Source organism: Puma concolor, chromosome D1, assembly GCF_028749965.1.
Source record: "Puma concolor isolate L17-30 chromosome D1, mPumCon1.1.hap2, whole genome shotgun sequence".
In the NCBI taxonomy this organism is placed as follows: domain Eukaryota; kingdom Metazoa; phylum Chordata; class Mammalia; order Carnivora; family Felidae; genus Puma; species Puma concolor.
The window spans coordinates 61960451-61978205 of NC_141676.1; the positions used below are offsets into that span (position 1 = coordinate 61960451).

Consider the following 17755-nt stretch of genomic DNA (forward strand, 5'->3'; position numbering starts at 1 on the left):
ATCTAGGTCAGTGGTATCCTGTTATTTTCCTGTTATCATCCCACATCTCCAGCCAAAGCATTGTCGAAACATTCCAACTCACCTCAGCCTTGTTCTGGACTTGACGGGAAGCGTCTGGCAGGTAGGTGAGGCTTTAAAGAGGAAGCAGCTGCACCTCACGAGGCAAGCACAGTGGAGTCAGTTGCAGTGAGCACAAAATTCTCAGCAGGGGGATAGGCAATTATTAGGGGGCAAGCCTCCTAGACCACCTTAGAAACTGTTTGATGTTTGTTTATGAAATTAAAGGAAGATGGCTTTTTGAAAACTTTTTTTTAATGTTTATTTATTTTTGAGAGAGAGAGAGAGAGAGAGAGAGAGACAGAGAGAGAGAGACAGAGCACCAGCAGGGGAGGGGCAAAAAGAGAGGGAGACACAGAATCTGGAGCAGGCTCCAGGCTCTGAGCTGTCAACACAGAGCCCGAAGTGGGGCTTGAAACTCATGGACTGTGAGATCATGACCTGAGCTCAAGTCCGATGCTTAGCGACCGTGCCACCGAGGCTCCCCTGGAAGATGGCTTTTGAAGGCAACTTTCAATTTCCTAAGTCCCGCCAGAACCCATAACACACTGCCTCTGCCCCTGGCCCCTGGGGATCACCACCAGATGAAGAGGAATGTATAAAAGTAATTGAAATACTTGGCCCGTAATGTTCTCTCGGAGTAGTGTTCATAGTATACCTGGTACCCCTGGGCTGCAATGTCCATCTTCACGCAGTCCAGGAGGTCCTTGACCTGCGGGGCTGCCTTCCAAGGTCCAAACTTGACAACCGACTTCTTTTCAAAGTCGAAGACGCGCAGGGCCTCTGCGCACTGGGCTGCGTCTTCTTCAGTGCGCACCACGCACACCAGCACTGTGGAGCTGCGTGCCGCCACGGCTTCGGCGCGTGCCAAGCGCACCATGAGCTCCAGGTTCTCGCTGTAGGCGGGCACCCGCAGCAGGAACTGCTTCCGAGCCACCTGCTCACCAAAGATCTGCGGCGTGTCCTCCAAGAGCTTGACCAAAGGCTTGATTTCGTAAAACTGCGCCTCACGGTACACCTCCGGGATGTGCTGTGTGGGCAGCTGCTCGCTGCGCAGGTAGTCCAGGACGGGTCCGAAATAGGTGCCGGGGCGATCGATGAAGAAGCGGCCTTCTGCATCCAGGCAGGCCTTAGTGGAGCTGGAGAACATCTCTGCCAGCTTTGAGCCCGGGACTTTTCTCAGGGTGCTCACGGTGGTGGTGTACAACTCGCCTCCTACGTTAAGCTCCACGACGGGAGATACCTGAGGGCACAAGAGGCTGAGTGAAACCAACAGCGCCACCTCCAGGGAGCTCGTGGCTTATTTTCATTGACAGAATACTAAAGGATATTAGTCCAAGACGCTGCTAGGGAATCAAGTCCCAGTGACAATGCTCACAAAGTCTGTGGCCTTGGGCAAGGCTTTTTTCCTCCCTGGGCCCATTTCCTCATTTCTAAAATGGGGATATGGAGGTGTTGTGAAGTCAGAAGTTCCCAAGGTGGGATGCTCAGATCTAAGATCTAGCCTCAGAGAGGCTAAGAAACCATACATGTATTCATTGCATACAGGAAGCATTTCTTGGGTACTTACTACATGTCCACACCCCATGGTGGGCGTTGGGGATACAAATTCTTTTATTTATTTATTTTAGAGAGAGTTCACGAGTGAGGGAGAGGGGCAGTGGGAGAGAAAGAGAATCCCAAGCAGGCTCCATGCTCAGCACGGAGCCCAACGCAGGGCTCGTTCCCATGACCTGAGCTGAAATCAAGAGTCAACACTCAACAGACTGAGCCACCCAGGCGCCACCCAGGGAATATAAAATCTTATTTAATGTAGGTCAGAAGTTCCTATTAGCGGTTGGCATGACTTTGATTAATTAACTAAGGGAATTTGTTTGATAGATGTGTTTCAGAATGTGGGCCGGTGGGGGTTAAATAACAGGAATATTCTTGGTGCTGAAAAGGTCAGTAACACTGGATACAATGGCTATAAAATTGCCTCATAAACTGTAAAGTGTGGTGTCAATGGAAGTTAGGTTTAGCTGGTCAATGGAATTTTTAGAGGCCTCTTCTCAATGCCAAACCTTGAGATGAGCACTAAGGATGTGGTTAAGATGCACATGGTACCTGCCTCGGGATGCCCACAGGCAAGCACAGAGGGGGACGTGGAAACAGACAGAGTCAGGATGCATTTAGGGAATACTAAGTGCTGCCAACAGACCTAACAAAAATACCAGATTATTATATGTGAGGTGATAGACTAATTGTTATCCTTACAAACCAGCTTCCTGAATAACTCTGCTTATTTAAAATTCATTCACTCAGTGCACCTGGGTCGCTCAGTTGGTTAAGCCTCCAACTTCGGCTCAGGTCATGATCTCACGGTTCATGGGTTTAAGCCCCACATCGGGCTCTGTGCTCACAGCTCGGATCCCCTGTCCCCTCTCTCTGCCCCTCCCCCACTGGCGCATGCCCTCACGTGTACGCACACACAGGTATGTGTGTTCTCTCTCTCAAAAATAAGTAAACATTAAAAATAATAATAAAAAAAAATGCAGGGCTCCTGGATGGCTCAGTCAGTTAAGCGTCCAACTCTTGATTTCGGCTCAGGTCATGATCTCATGGTTTGTGAGTCTGAGCCCTGAGTCTGGCTCTGCAATGATGGTGCTTGGGATTGTCTCTCTCTCCCTCTCTCTGCCCCTCCCTCATTCTCTCTCTCTCTCTCTCTCTCAAAATAAATAAATAAACGTAAAAAAAAAATAAAATTAAATTCACACACTTGGTCACTAAAATACGGATGTGCCAGATACCTGGTGCACAGTGAGGAACAAGCAGGACAGTCTCTCCTCTCATAGTCTAGTGACTGTGCAAAGTGCTTTACATTCAATTCCTAACTCAGTCTTCACAGTGCTCCTGTGAAGAATGTATTAAATCCCCATTTTACAGATGAAGAAACTAAGAATTAAGGAGCTGAAGCAAATTGCCTAAATCAACTTGCTATTAAGTGATGATCTCAGAACTTAAACTCAGGGCCAATTTACCCCAAAGCATGTGCTGTTAGTCATTACATCAATTAGTGTTCAACCTTTAAATACCTCCACTCTTCACTCCCTTAATTACTCAGTCATTCGAAAAAGACAGAGGGGCCCTGGGTGGCTCAGTCTGTTGAGCAACCAAGTCTTGATTTCAGCTCAGGTTATGATCTCATGGTTCATGCATTCAAGCCCCACATTGGGCTCTGCGTTGACGGTGCCCAGCCTGCTTGGGATTCTCTCTCTCAGCCTCTCTCTGTTCCTCCCCTCCTTGTGCTGTCTCTCAAAATAAATAAATAAGCTTAAAAAAATAAAAAAGGTAGAGAGGACCTCTTACATTCAAGCCTCCTCCTGAGCAGATGAATAGGACACAGTCCCTGCCCTCGAGGAGTTCACAGAGGAGAGAGGGAAACAGACTGCTGAAATGTGCAGGTGCTGAGAGGGGAGACTCAAAGGCTCTCCGCGTGGATGTGCGCTGGAGGTTGTCAGGGAAGGTTTCCTAGGCGGTGTGATGCTGCAGCCTCAGAAAAGATGGGTGCAGCGTCAGAGGGAAAGCTGCATTTCCACCCAGAGATTGTGCCACAGGTCTTTGCGGAGCCAGGAGTAGTGACAGGATTCAGGAATGTCCTTGGTTCTCATTTAGGTGTGACTTCACCCTCAACTTGTCTGTGGGCTCTACCCCTAAGATTAAAGTACTGGACTAAAGAGAGCCAGAGGCAGCCAAACTAATGGGGGAAAGAACTGAGTTGCCATGGCAACAGCTCTTACCAGGGGACAGCTTTGCCGGCTGGAGTGGAGAAGGGAGACGGAGTGGATGCATTCTGACAGCAGCCAAACAATACAGCCAGGAGAAAAATAAACCCAGAACCTGTGACTTCCTCTTTCTCCCATAAACCTCAAGGCCCCTTGGCAAGGATGTTTGGTTAACCCTGAGGTGGCTCTGTGAAGCAGGCAGTTAAACGCAAAGTTGCAGACTTTAACCCTTGAATGGATCCGTGTGCTTCATCATCACTCCTGTACCACTGAAAGCTCACAGGTGCTCTGGAGGTCCCCCTATGAGGTCAGAAAGATGGGTCACATAGCTGGGAAGTGGAGTCAGAGCTGCAATCAAACCCGTGTAAGTCTGACTCCAGTACAGACTGGGTGTCCTACTCCTCCCGACATCCAGTCCCACTGCTGCCAGTAATTAGCGATGTGCCTGGGGCAGCTCACTTTCTTCTGTAGGCCTAAGCCTAGTCATCTATGAAATAGGGAGGCAAAATGGACGAAGAGAACTCTAAGCCTCTCCAGCTCTGAAAGTCTAATGAGTCCAATCACTTTAAATGTTGTTTCTGAAGCTCATTTCCAGATGCTTCACAAAACAGCTTCCTGCCCTGATATCCTCAGCCCCATTTGTTTACCAAATAAGACCTTGGTCTTGTTCCCGAACTTCTTAGTTCTGTCCCTTGTTTCCCTCCTGTTTTCCCCAAACTCTCCCAGTTTCTTTGGAAATCCAAGACCTCCTACCTCATCCACAAATACTACAGTATGTTTCTAGCAGATAAAGACTTCTTTTCCGCCCCTCTTCTGGACCATCTGCCCATTTTTGTGGCCCCTCTGCCCCACCTTTTCTACCAATCACCCTGAAGGAGCATTCCCGGGTAAGAAAGACTGTCTCAGGCTCAGCCTGTCTCCTAAAGCCAGTCTTTAGGAGCCCTTGCTCCAGAGCTGGCCCTCCCTAAGGGCACTGGGACGAATCAGACCCAGCTTTCACCCAGTTGTAGTCTAAAGGGTCCCTACACACCTGCAAAACCCCCTGCCAAACATTCATACATTTCCTAAGGTCACCCTTAGTAGAGTCAATGGAGGGACATCTCCATTCACATGTCCCCCAAGTCCCTCAAATCTCTCCCCACTCCACAACCTTGACCTTTTCCATTGTCCCCCATCTCAATCATCTGAGCCAGAAATCCAGGTTGCAATCTAGCAGTCTGCTCCAGTCCTTAACCTCTTCCCACACAAATAATCAGGAACCAAGTCCTGGTGATTCTAAATCCTGGTCAATTCCACAGCCCTCTGCCCCCTTGATTGCCCTCCCCCAGTCCAATCTCTAACATCAGAGCAATTTTTCTGAAATGCAAATCTGATCTGGTTAATCTGCATTAAATACTTGAGTGAGGGGCACCTGGGTGACTCAATCCGTTGAACATCAGAGTCTTGATTTAGCCTCAGGTCATGATCCCAGGGTCCGTGGGATCCAGCTCTGAGACAGGTTCCATGCTCAGCGTGGAGCCTGCTTGACATTCTCTCTTTCTCTCTCTGCCCCTCTCCTCTGCTCTTTCTTTCTAATAAAAAATTAAAAAGTAAAAAATAAATAAAACAAACCCTTGGGTAACCTTGCATTCCCTTCCAGATAAACTCTAGACTCTTTCATGAGGTTTACAAGGCCCTTTGCAGCCCTGGCAATCAGCTACCAGAACCTCTCTCCCCCACCCATCCAGAACAGGCTGGTCCCCATGGCCCCCAAGACTTCACTCATTTGCCGCCCACATTCCCTTTACTTAGCCCACTCATCCTTCAAGTTAATTGCTCCAGGAATCTTTCTAGATGGGTTGTCTCCTTGTGATCCTACAGGGCCCTGTACTTCTGTCGTCATGGTAGTTAACTCTTATAATTCCATTCGTTCATCTGTATTCCCAATTAAGCTGCAAGGTTCCTAAGAGCTGACTATCCCAGATTCATCTTTATGTCACCAGTACCTGTTACAAGGCTCAGCACACCAGGATGCTCGATAAATGGCTGTTCAATTGACTGGAGCTTACCTGCTGCACTGATTTATAAGAGTGCCTGGTATTCTGATAAAAGCCAATCTTTCCCTACCTGGCACCATGCCCCGTGCTGGCTCCCCCTCTTGCTCAGTAATTCATGCAGACATTTATTGAGCACCTAGGGCGGCCCTACCACTGAGCTGGTGACTGTGTCAACCACAGTGATGTCACCATTGCCCTATGGGAAAGAGCCACAGTCTCCCCACTGCTGGATCTGCTTTGTCTTCCTACAAGTTTTCAGGATGGCACCTAGCCACCGGAAATTAGAATGTTCTGCTCCTGAAGTGCGCTGGGCCTTTTCCTGATCCCACCCCCACCCCTTCTCCTCCCCAGCAAACTCCCCTTAACCAAGCCCTGGGAGGAGGCAGGCAAGCTGGAGGACTCAAGATCCAGCCAGTGGGCAGGGGCAGGCTGGAGAGGATGGGGATGTGCTGGGTAAGGCCGCTTTTAGTTGGGTCGTCTGCTCCCAAACACGGGAGGAGGAAGGGCAAAGGAAGAGGGGTGCACTAGGACGAGCCTGGAGACCAAGAGGAGACACGCAGAAAACAGCTAAAAACAAAGACTGAGCACAGAAGACCAACAAAAGCACCCACTCAGGAAAGAGGTCAAAGAGGAGCGGCTGGACTGAGCCGGAAGGGGACGGGGCACCTTGCGCCTAAGGAGAGCGATCAAAGCCAGAACCAGCTAGAAGAGAAGACCGCGAGCCAGAGGCCCGCCAGAAGCAAGGGAACTCAGACCCCGACAAAGGGGCGCACGGGGGGTCACTGGAAGGAGCGAAACAAGGCAGAGGCGCGGGGACAGGGGAATAAGCCGCCCTCCCACCCGCCTCTGCTGCGCACTCACCACCGGCGGCCCCGCGGGGGGCGAGGCCCGGTGGAGCCGCAGGGAGCGGGTCCCCGAGGGAAGGCTCATCTTCCCGTTCCCGCAGGCAGCTGGGCGCCCAGCCCTGCCACGTGCCAGGTACTTGTGGCTGGCTGGCGGAAGTGCACCTTTGCTCCACGCCCCCCAGGTGGGGCAAAATGCGTCCAGGGTGTGGTTAGAGCCCGGGGTTGACTTGGTCTCCGACCGGCTTGCCGTGAGTCCCTAGTCTGGTCACTGACCCTCTCTGGGAGGGGCTTCCCAGACAGCCAAACGGGGGAGGCGGAGGGAACTGACATTGACAGCAGGAGACTTTCTACTCCCTACAATCCTACGGTGGTGAAGGATAAACAACACCTATTTTACAAATGAGGAAAGTGGGCTCCAAGAGATACTGGTGGCCAGTGTGGGATATTTATCCACTTCAGGTCAGCTGCTAAAAGTGCAAAGCATGACCAACGATGAAAAGAGCTAAAATAACTGTTGTGTGAGTTATTTTGCTTGTTAAAACAAACCCCTAAGGGGCCGGGGCGTAACTCCTCACTCCTAAAGTATGGTCTGTGCATGCATAGTGACTTTCTTCCAAAGAGGATAGTGTGCAAAGGAAAAAAAGAGAAAACTGATAAACCCTATTTCAGCCAGGTAATCAAGGTCAACATCAAGACTCATATTTTCATGACAGTAAGTACCCTTGATGTGATGTGATGGAAATAGCACTTTATCTCTGTGATCGTCTGCTCAACCCCATAATCCCAATCTAATCATGAAACAAAACAAAACAAAACATCAAACAAATTCCGGGGCACCTGGGTAGATCAGTCGGTTAAGCAACCGACTTAGGCTCAGGTCATGATCTCACAGCTGGTGGGTTCCAGCTTCACATCAGGCTCTGCACTAACAGTGCCTGGGATGGTCTCTCTCCCTCTCTCTGCCCCGCCCTGCTTGCTCTCTCTCTCTCCCTCTCTCTGCCCCGCCCTGCTTGCTCTCTCTCTCTCCCTCTCTCAAAATAAATAAACAAACTTAAAAAAATTCCAATAGAGGGGCATCCCATGATATACCTGACCAATAATTCTCAAAACAAGAATTGTCATTAAAAACAAGGAAAATCTGAGAAATTGTCACAACCAAGAAACATGGCAACTAAATGTAATGTAATGTGGAATTCTAGATGGGATCCTGGAAAAGAAAATAGACATTAGGTAAAAACAGGAAATATGAATAAGCCATTGGCTTTAGTTAATAATAGTGCATCAGTGTTGGTTCATTAACAGTAACAAGTGTACCATACAAATGAAATATGTTAAGAATAGGGGAAGGGATGCCTGGCTGGCTCAGTCCGTAGAGCATGCAACTCTTGATCTTGGGCCTGTAGATTTGAGCCCCATGTTGGGTGTAGAGATTACTTAAAAATGGAAGCTTAAAAAAAAAAAGTAGAGGAAACTGAGTGTGCTTCTTCTCAGTTTCTCTGCACATCTAAAACTGTTCTAAAAAATAAAGTAGGGGCGCCTGGGTGGCTCAGTCGGTTAAGCGTCCGACTTTGGCTCAGGTCATGATCTCACGGTCTGTGAGTTCGAGCCCCGCGTCGGGCTCTGTGCTGACAGCTCGGAGCCTGGAGCCTATTTCCAATTCTGTGTCTCCCTCTCTCTCTGACCCTCCCCTGTTCATACTCTGTCTCTCTCTGTCTCACAAATAAATAAACGTTAAAAAAAATTAAAAAAAATAAAAAAAATAAAAAAAATAAAAAATAAAGTAAAAAAGATTGACTCAGTAACATACAACCACTATGGAAAACAGTACAGAGTTCATAATCTTTGTGTTGGTGGAAAGTCTTGCCCCAATACTGATGGCTGCTGACTGGTCAGGGTGGTGGTTGCTGAAGCCTGGCATGGCTTTGGCAATGTCTTAAAATAAAACAAAAATGAAGTTGCCATATCCATTGACCCTTCCTTTCATGAATGATTTCTCTGTAGCACGCAATGCTGTTCGATAGCATTTTACCCTCAGAACTTTTTTCAGAATTGGAGTCAATCCTCTCCAACCCTGTAGCTGTTTTAACAACTAAGTTTATATAATTTTCTACATTTGTCGTTGTCATTTCAACAATCTTCACAGCATCTTCACCAGCAGTAGATTCCACCTCGAGAAACCAACGGCGTTGCTCATTCACAAGAAGTAACTCCTCATCCATTCAAGTTTTATCCTGAGATTACAGCAAGTCGGGCACACCCTCAAGCTCTACTTCTAATTCTAGTTCTTTTGTGGTTTCCACCAGATCTGCAGTTACTTTCCTCCGTGGAGGTCTTGAATCCCTCAAATTTACCTATGAGGGCTGGAATCAACTTTTTTTCTTTCCCAAGTTTTATTTATTTTTGAGAGAGAGAGCACGAGTTGGGGAGAGGCAGAGAGAGAGGGAGACACAGAATCCGAAGCAGGCTCCAGGCTCCGAGCTATCAGCACAGAGCCCGATGTGGGGCTCGAACTCACAGACCTTGAGATCATGACCTGAGCTGAAGCCAGACACCCAACCGACTGAGCCACCCAGGCGCCCCTGGAATCAACATCTAAACTCCTGTTCATGTTGAAATTGTGACCTCTTCCTATGAATCATGAATGTTCTTCATGGCATCTAGAAGGGTGAATCCTTTCCAAAAGGTTTTCAAATGACTTTGCCCAGATCCATCAGAGGAATCACTCTCTATGGCAGCTATAGCCTTATGAAATGTATTTATTTCCTTTTTTTTTTTTGAAAAAAATTTTAAAAGATTTTTTTTAATTTTTAAGTAATTTCTACTCCTAACCTGGGGCTTGAGAACTTAAACCTCAGGAACCCGCCTCTGCTAGCTTCAGACTTTTCTTCCGCAGCTTCCTCACCTCTCTCAGCCTTTGTAGAATTGAAGAGAGTTAGGGCCTTGCTCTGGATTAGGCTTTGGTGTGAGGGAATGTTGTGGCTGGTTTGATTTCTATCCAGACCACCCAAACTTTCCCCACCTTGCAATAAGTCTGTTTTCTTTCATACCATTCGTGTGTTCACTGGAATAGCACTTTTAAGTTCCTTCAAGAAATTTTTCTTGGTATACACACCTTGGCTGTTGGGTGTAAGAAACCTAGCTTTTGGCCTGTCTCAGTTTTTGACAAGCTTTCTTCATGAAACTTAATCATTTCTAGCTTTGATTTAAAATGAGAAATGTGTGGGGCACCTGGGTGGCTCAGTCAGTAAAGCAGCCGACTTCGGCTCGGGTCATGATCTCACGGTTCGTGAGTTCGAACCCTGCATCGGGCCCTTTGCTGACAGCTCAGAGCCTGGAGCCTGCTTAGATTCTCTCTCTCTCTCTCTCTCTGACCCTCCCCTGCTCACACTCTGTCTCTGTCTCTGTCTCTCTCTCAAGAATAAATAAAAACATTAAAAATAAATAAAGTGAGAAATGTGTAATTCTTCCTTTGACCTGAACAACTAGAGGCCAGTATAGGGTTATTCACTGGCCTAATTTCAATGCTGTTGTGTCTCAGGGAATCGGGAGGCCCAAGGAGGGGGGGGGGGGGGGAATGGCTGGTCAGTGGAGCAGTCAGAACACACACATTTATTGATTAAATGTGCCATCTTAGATGGGCATGGTTCATGGCACCCCAAGACAATTACAGTAGGAACATCAAAGATCACTGATCACAGACCACTATAGCAAATATAGTCATAGTGTAAAAGTGAAATATTGCAAGAATATGACAGAGAGACACAAAGTGAGTGAATATTGTTGGAAAAATGGCGCTGACACACTTGCTTGAGGCAGGATTGCCACAAATGTTCAGTTTGTAAAAAAAAAAACAACAAAAAAAAAACCACACAGTATCTGTGAAGCACAATAAAGTGAAGTGCAATAAAAAAGAGGTATGCCTGTATTTTAAGGAGAGAAAGTAGGAGACAAAGACTGGGATACTCACAGGGTAGAATGTCAGATCAGAGACTATAAAAGGGTAAATTATAAAACAATTCTCCACTCAAAGAAGAATGCTGTACCTGCTTCATTCCCTGGTTCTGGGGAGGGAAAAGTCTTCCCTGAAAAGGTCTGATTATAGGCTAAAGCTCAAATGGATCTGGGGCCCAAATATTCACTTGTTTAATGGTCAAAAGCAGCAATATCAGCGAGGAATTTAATTTAAATGGACCTGGAATGGTAAAGCCCTCGGATGCCTGACAAAGAAAATGAAAACCCATCCTGGAGGAAAGTCCACAGTCACACCAAGCTTGAAAGAACCCACACAGTCCAACAAATACACACTCACAGTCTAAAGCCTCAAACTACAGAAGTAAATAAAGAGCCATGAGCAAGAGTCAACAGATTCACAAGCACTTCAGATATTGAGGTAATTGAATATAAAATATAAAATAAGTGTTTAATGGGCTATGAGCCACCTGGGTGGCTCAGTTGGTTGGGCATCCAACTCTGTTTCAGCTCAGGTCATGACCTCATGGTCGTGAGTTCAAGCCCAGAATCAGGCTCTACATTGGGTGTGGAGTCGCTTGGTATCCTTTCTCTCTCTCTCGCTCTCTCTCTCTCTCTCTCTCTGTCTCTCTCTCTCTCTCACACACACACACACACACACACACAAAATAAAAAAATAAACAAAAAATACAATAAATGTTTAATGGACTTAAATAAATATAAGTGTTATCTAAAAGATGAGTGAAGAGCAAAAATTTATGATCAAAGGGGCACCTCGGTGCTGTCAAGAGTTGGCTAAGCGTCTGACTCTTGATTTCACCTCAGGTCGTGATCTCACAGTTCATAAGAGTTTGAGCCCCTCATCCGGCTCTGCATTGACAGCATGGAGACTGCTTGAGATTATCTCTCTCCCTCTCTCCCTGCCTCTCTCTTTCTCTCAAAATAAACTTAAAAAAAAGATACGATCAAGGCAGATTTGGGGGTACCTGGGTGTCCCAGTTGGTTGAGCATCCGAATCTCATGATCTCAGGGTCGTGGGATGAAGCCCGTGTCAGGGGCTCTGTGCTGAGCATGGGGCCTGCTTAAGATACTCTCTCTCTCTCTCTCTTGCTCCCTTCCCTCTGCCCCTACTGGCTCTCTGTCTCTATTTCTAAAATAAAAATTAAAAAATTACCCAAGCAGATTTGAGAAAAGCCAAATAGAACTTCTAAAAATTAAAAATAAAATAACTAAAGTTACCAAAATTTAGTAGGGGTTGAGAAAATGCAATCAAGGAGCAATGCTGTGATATTTCTAATCTGTCATTTTGGCAAATATTAAGAAGAATAACAATATGCCAGAGGTGGTAAGGATACAGGGAAAAAGTTCCCTAAGCTTTGCTGATTGGAAAGAGGTGCCCACCATTTGACCCAATAGTCCCACTTTTGAGAACCTATCCAATAGAAATAAAAACTGCTCTGTAAGAATATGAACAAATACGTTTATCACTGTTTTATTTGTGGTGGCAACAATTAGAAATTTAGAGGTATGGTTGAATAAACCATGATTTTTTATTTGTCAATGTCTTGGAATACTATATACCTATTAAAAAGAATGAGGCAGATCTTGGAACCGAATAGAAAACTCAGAAACAAACCCACAATTATATGATCAATTAATCTTCAACAAAGGAAGAATGAATACAAAATGGGAAAAAGAGTCTCTTTAACAAATGGCGTTGGGAACACTGGACAGCTACATGCAAAAGAATGAAACTCAACCACATTCTTACACCATAGGCAAAAAACTCAAAATGGATGGAAGACCAATGTGAGATCTAAAACCATAAAAATCGGGGTGCCTGGGTGGCTCAGTCGGTTAAGTGGCCGACTTTGGCTCAGGTCATGATCTCACAGTCCGTGAGTTCAAGCCCCGCGTCGGGCTCTGTGCTGCCAGCTCAGAGCCTAGAGCCTGTTTCAGATTCTGTGTCTCCCTCTCTCTGACCCTCCCCTGTTCATGCTCTGTCTCTCCCTGTCTCAAAAATAAATAAAATGTTCAAAGAAAATTAATTAAAAAAATAAATAAATAAAACCATAAAAATCCTTAAAGGGGGGGCACCTGGATGGCTCAGTCGGTTAAGCGGTTAAGCATCTGACTTCGGCTCAGGTCATGATCTCATGGTTCATGAGTTCGAGCCGCATGTTGGGCTCTGTGCTGACAGCTCAGAGCCTGGAGCCTGCTTCAGATTCTGTGTCTCCCTCTCTCTCTGCCCCTCCCCCATTCATGCTCTGTCTCTCTCTGTCTCTCTCAACAATAAACATTGAAAAATAAATAAATTATAATAAAAATTAAAAAAATAAAAAAGACCCCCAGAGAGTCTTCCTACTACCATTTGAGGACACAATGAGAAGACAGCTGTCTATGAACCAGGAAGTGAGCTCTCACCAGACACCAAATCTACCAGCACCGTGATCTTGTACTTCCTAACCTTCAGAACTATGAAAAAGAAATGTTTGTTGTTTAACAGCCACGAAGTTTATGGCATTTTGGGTATAACAGCCCAAATGGACTAAGTCACTGGGCATAGTATATACCTTGAACATTAGGATTCTGCAAATGGGATCGAGCACGGGGAGGCTGCTGTGATCTCCTCAAGGCAAGCTTCCCTGCCCACCGCGTCTGGCTGGAGAGCCTCCCACAGGCTCTGCACAGCCCCTGTGCCCACTCACCCTTGCATGGTCCAACTTGTCCCTGCAGGCTGATCAGATGCATGAGCCGGAGCGATTCCATGGGGAAGCTGAGTTCTGAAGGGTCATTACCCCAGAAAGGAGGGCTAGACACTCAGGGAGACAGTGGGCACTTCTCACATGACCAAGCAGCCTGGGCTTTTCGCTTCATTTCCTGTTTCTTCCCCAGTCCGGGCTTCCCTGAAATACAACCAGCAAGTCAATGCCTTCCTGCCTTTATTTATGCTGTTCAGAATACCTTTCCCCATAGCTCTCTGGAAAACAATTTTCAAGTCCCAACTCAAATGGACCTCATCTTCCTTTTATATCCATTGGTACATTTGACCCTCACCATTCAAAATTGGAACTAGCACTCCCTACACTTTAAGTATGAGGACCCTGAGGATCTCAGAGACGAAGCGGCTCTTTCAGATTTCTCCATCCCTGGGAGACAAGAGATCAGGGCTCTAGTTCTGGTTCTGCCATTCGTGTGTCACCTTCGGCAGGTCTCTGCTTCCCTCTGGGGCTTCATTCTCCATTATAATATGGTGGGTGTTGGGATGTTGCCTGAGATGCTTTTTGCAATCCTGTCTTGTTTGATGCTATGGCAACAAAAGAATTCAAACAGCCCCTTGGTGTTGCCTATGACTGGATCTTGTTTCCCTTTGGCCTGATTCCAAGAGCAAGCACTGCTTCCCTCTGCCCTCCTCCCACTCATCCCTGTCTTTGTTCTTCCTGAGACAAAGCTGCCAGCCCCTCTCCTCTCCAGGCGGCCGGGCTTTGAGCCAGCCAGCCAAGTGGCAGCTGGGACTCAGATGAAAGGGTCCTTAGAGGGTTGCCTGTGGCCAAGTGCCCAGCCCAGCCCAGCCCAGGTCTGGCAGCCCTGGGCCCAGCTGTCCCACAAGGCATCCTGCCACCAGTTCCACACAAGGCGCCCTTTGTGGGCCCGGCAGCAGGGGGAGACCCCTGCCAACCCATGAGGACCCTCTTCCCTTCCCTCTGCTCCACACCCACTTGAGAAATATGCAGGTCCTTAGAGAATGGGCCAGGCCGGCCCGACTTTGGGCCAGGCACCTTGGAGAGCTTTGTCCTATTTAATCTTCAGAACAACACTGGTAGCAGGTAGAGCTATTCCCTTTCAGAGAGGAAGGACACAGGTACCTGAGCGCCTACTGTGTGTTGATCATGGTGCCAGGCACTGGGAAAAGAGTAGTGAACCAGAGGACAAGAGCCAGCTGCAGGGGCTCACTGTCAGCAGGGACATAGACTGATAAAGAACCACACAAAGAAGTATCTGATTACGCAGGGTGATCAGTGCTCTGAGGGGAAAGACCAAAGAATCATGAGAGCATACAGATCATAGGGAGCTTATTAGGGGGGAGCAAGGGCAGTGAAGTCTTCCTGGGGTGAGGTCTGAAGGGTGAGGGGAAGGACGGTGTGTAGTGAAGGGTTCACAGGTCCCTGAGCCCCTGGGGCAGGAGGGAGGTGCTGAGTTAGAGGAGGAACTAAAAGAAGGAGGTCAGACAGGAGTAAAGAGGGGTGTCCTTTTTTAATCACCTTTGGCTAAGACAGCCTGTCAATGCAAAGGCCACATTATAAACCCCAAAGTAGTGCCTCGATGAATCAACTACATAGTCAATCAACGTGTGATCCCATCCCCCTAGGAAGCCCCCCCCACCCGGCTCTGCCTGGGGAATTTTATTTAGAAGCAAGCCTCCTTGGGATGCCTGGGTGGTTCAGTCCGTTAAGTGTCTGACTCTTGATTTTGGCTCAGGTCATGATCTCATGGTCGTGAGATGATCTCATGGTTCGGATCATGAGATCGAGCCCCAAGTTGGGCTCAGCGTGGAGCTTGGATCTATTTCGGATTCTCTCTCTCTTCTTTCTCTCTGCCCCTCTCCTGCTCTCTCTCTCTCTCTCAAAATAAATAAATAGGTAAACTTAAAAAAAAAGAAGCAAGTCTCCTTAACTCTGGGAGCCTCACTTTCTTCACCTCAAAAATGGGCGTTGTGATGCCCCTACAGAGTTTCCAGGAGTCAATGTACAGTCAATGCCAGGCACAGGGCAGGCACTGCCCATCCCTGGAGACCGGTATAGGGAGGAAGCATAGCTGGGCTTCCATTTGAAGCCCTCCCTCTGACTTACCCCAGACCCAAGCTCCTCTCTGGAGGGAGGAGGCAGCCAGAGGTTCTGGGTAGATGTTAGAATTTGCTCAGCTTGGCCTTGACTGCAGGGACACGGAGCATGGCTGGAGGCCAAGTGTGCCCATAGTTCACCAATTCATGGGCCTTTTAACCCTTGCAATGATGCCCCTTGCAAGGGGCAGGCATCGAGATACCCAGAGTGGGGGATGGTAATAAAAGGTAAACTTTGTTTCATACGCATTATCTCACTTATCTTCATGGCAACTCTGTAAGGAAGACTAAGGGAAGACTGAAATCATCTCCATTTTCCAAGTGAGGAAATTGAAATTTAGAAAGGCTGTTTTTCTACGTTCAGATCAAATCCAGAGCCCGGCTCCAGAGCCTGTTGTGTTGATCACTCCCTGCCCTGCCAGGCCAGGGCACAGAGCCAGCACTGCCTGACTCCCAACCCCTCTGTCTTTCTTCCATAGCCTCTTTTAGAACCCATAGTGGTCTAGCCTGAATTTACCAGCAGGTCCCTGTCATACCCAAGACTTCCGTTTCCTCATTCACATAATGCAAAGTGGACAACTAGGGTTGATGATGCTTAAGATCCCTTCCAACATTATCACTCCTGGTTCCTTCTGGTGAAAGTGATGTCAGGATGAACTCTTTTTTTTTTTTTTTTTTTAATTTTTTTTCAACGTTTATTTATTTTTGGGACAGAGAGAGACAGAGCATGAACGGGGGAGGGTCAGAGAGAGAGGGAGACACAGAATCGGAAACAGGCTCCAGGCTCTGAGCCATCAGCCCAGAGCCCGACGCGGGGCTCGAACTCACGGACCGCGAGATCGTGACCTGGCTGAAGTCGGACGCTTAACCGACTGCGCCACCCAGGCGCCCCAGGATGAACTCTTTAAAGGGTGTCATTTCCACTCTTAGAGTTAGCCTCTAGAGCACAGGTGTTGACACTATGTGTGTACAAAGATGTTCTTTGCAGCATTGTTTATAAAAATTTTTTAAATGTTTTTATTTATTTTTGAGACAGAGAGAGACAGAGCATGAGCAGGGGACAGTCAGAGAGAGAGGGAGACACAGAATCCGAAGCAGGCTCCAGGCTCTGTGCTGACAGCTCAGAGCCCGACGCAGGGCTCGAACCCACGGACTGTGAGATCATGACCTGAGCTGAAGTCAGACGCTTAACCGACTGAGCCACCCAGGCGCCCCTGCAGCATTGTTTATAGAAGAAAAAGACTAGAATAGAAACATCCTAAATGTCCATCACTTGGGGACTAGTTGAATAAATTAGAATACATCCATATTCTAGATTACTCTACATGCACTACAAAAAATGATGCAGACCTCTATGCAGTAATATAGAAAGGTCTTCAAAATAGTAATACAATGATAATATATTCTACGTATACACACTTCTGCATTTGCACTGATAATTTCCAGAAGGACATACAGGAGACCTGACCATCATTACCTCTGGAGAGAAGAGCAGGAGTCATCCACAGGAGGAAAATTACTTTTCATTGTATATTCTTTCATACTGTCTTAATTTCTTATAATATATATATCTGTCTTCTGTCCCCTCTCACCTTACTTCCTTCTTTCATTCTTTCCTTCCTTCCTTTCTCCAAACATTCTCTAGGGGTATTTCTTGCTTCTTTTTTAAAGAACAAGTCCTGTAGGGGCACCTGGCTGGCTCAGTTGGTGGGGGGTGTGGACTCTTGATATTAGGGCTGTGAGTTTGAGCCCCAGGTTGGATGTAGAGATTACTTAAATAAATAAAATAAAACTTAAAAAACAAAACAAAACAGAAACAAGTCCTATAGAGGACAGATCACGTGACCTGGGTTTAAGTCCTGGTCTTGACATCACTTACATGGTCTTGTGCAATGCCCTTCTTCTCACTGGGACTCAGTTTTGCTACCTGTAAAATAAGGTCCCTGGGCTAGGCGATCTTCAGGTCCCTTCAACGCAGAGGTAGGACTGAAGGGCCCTGAGTGATCCACATTCCCCCAACTGGCCATAGTGAAGCATGTAATACCAATCCCTGTCACCTGAGTTTATGGAAGGTAAGCACTCAGACATAAACTGTAGTGGAGATGTGTAACATTTCCACCTGGCTTCTACTCACCATCCTTTCTTGCAAAGGACTGGTTGTCCTCTGGGGACCAACCCCTCCTTTACTGCCACCATATTGCCACTACATGTATCTTGAGAATGAAGTTGACATATGAAGGAAAG

The 17755-nt window shown here is 47.1% G+C and overlaps 1 protein-coding gene across 2 annotated transcripts; it reads right to left on the reverse strand.

Moving 5' to 3' along the window:
• Window positions 1-336: 336 nt before the first annotated feature.
• Window positions 337-6890, reverse strand: KCTD14 (potassium channel tetramerization domain containing 14). 2 transcript variants are annotated; one of them, XM_025929107.2, is made up of 3 exons: window positions 6719-6826; window positions 3837-4121; window positions 337-1300 (listed from the first exon to the last, which is right to left on the reverse strand). In XM_025929107.2, the coding sequence occupies exons 2-3, from the start codon at window positions 3957-3959 to the stop codon at window positions 632-634; spliced, it is 792 nt and encodes a 263-aa protein (XP_025784892.1). In that variant the 5' UTR covers window positions 3960-4121; window positions 6719-6826; the 3' UTR covers window positions 337-631. The 2 variants fall into 2 exon arrangements, with proteins under 2 accessions (XP_025784892.1, XP_086534527.1); XM_086678401.1 differs by lacking the exon at window positions 3837-4121 and having other exon boundaries at window positions 6719-6890.
• Between the last annotated feature and the right edge of the window lie 10865 nt (window positions 6891-17755).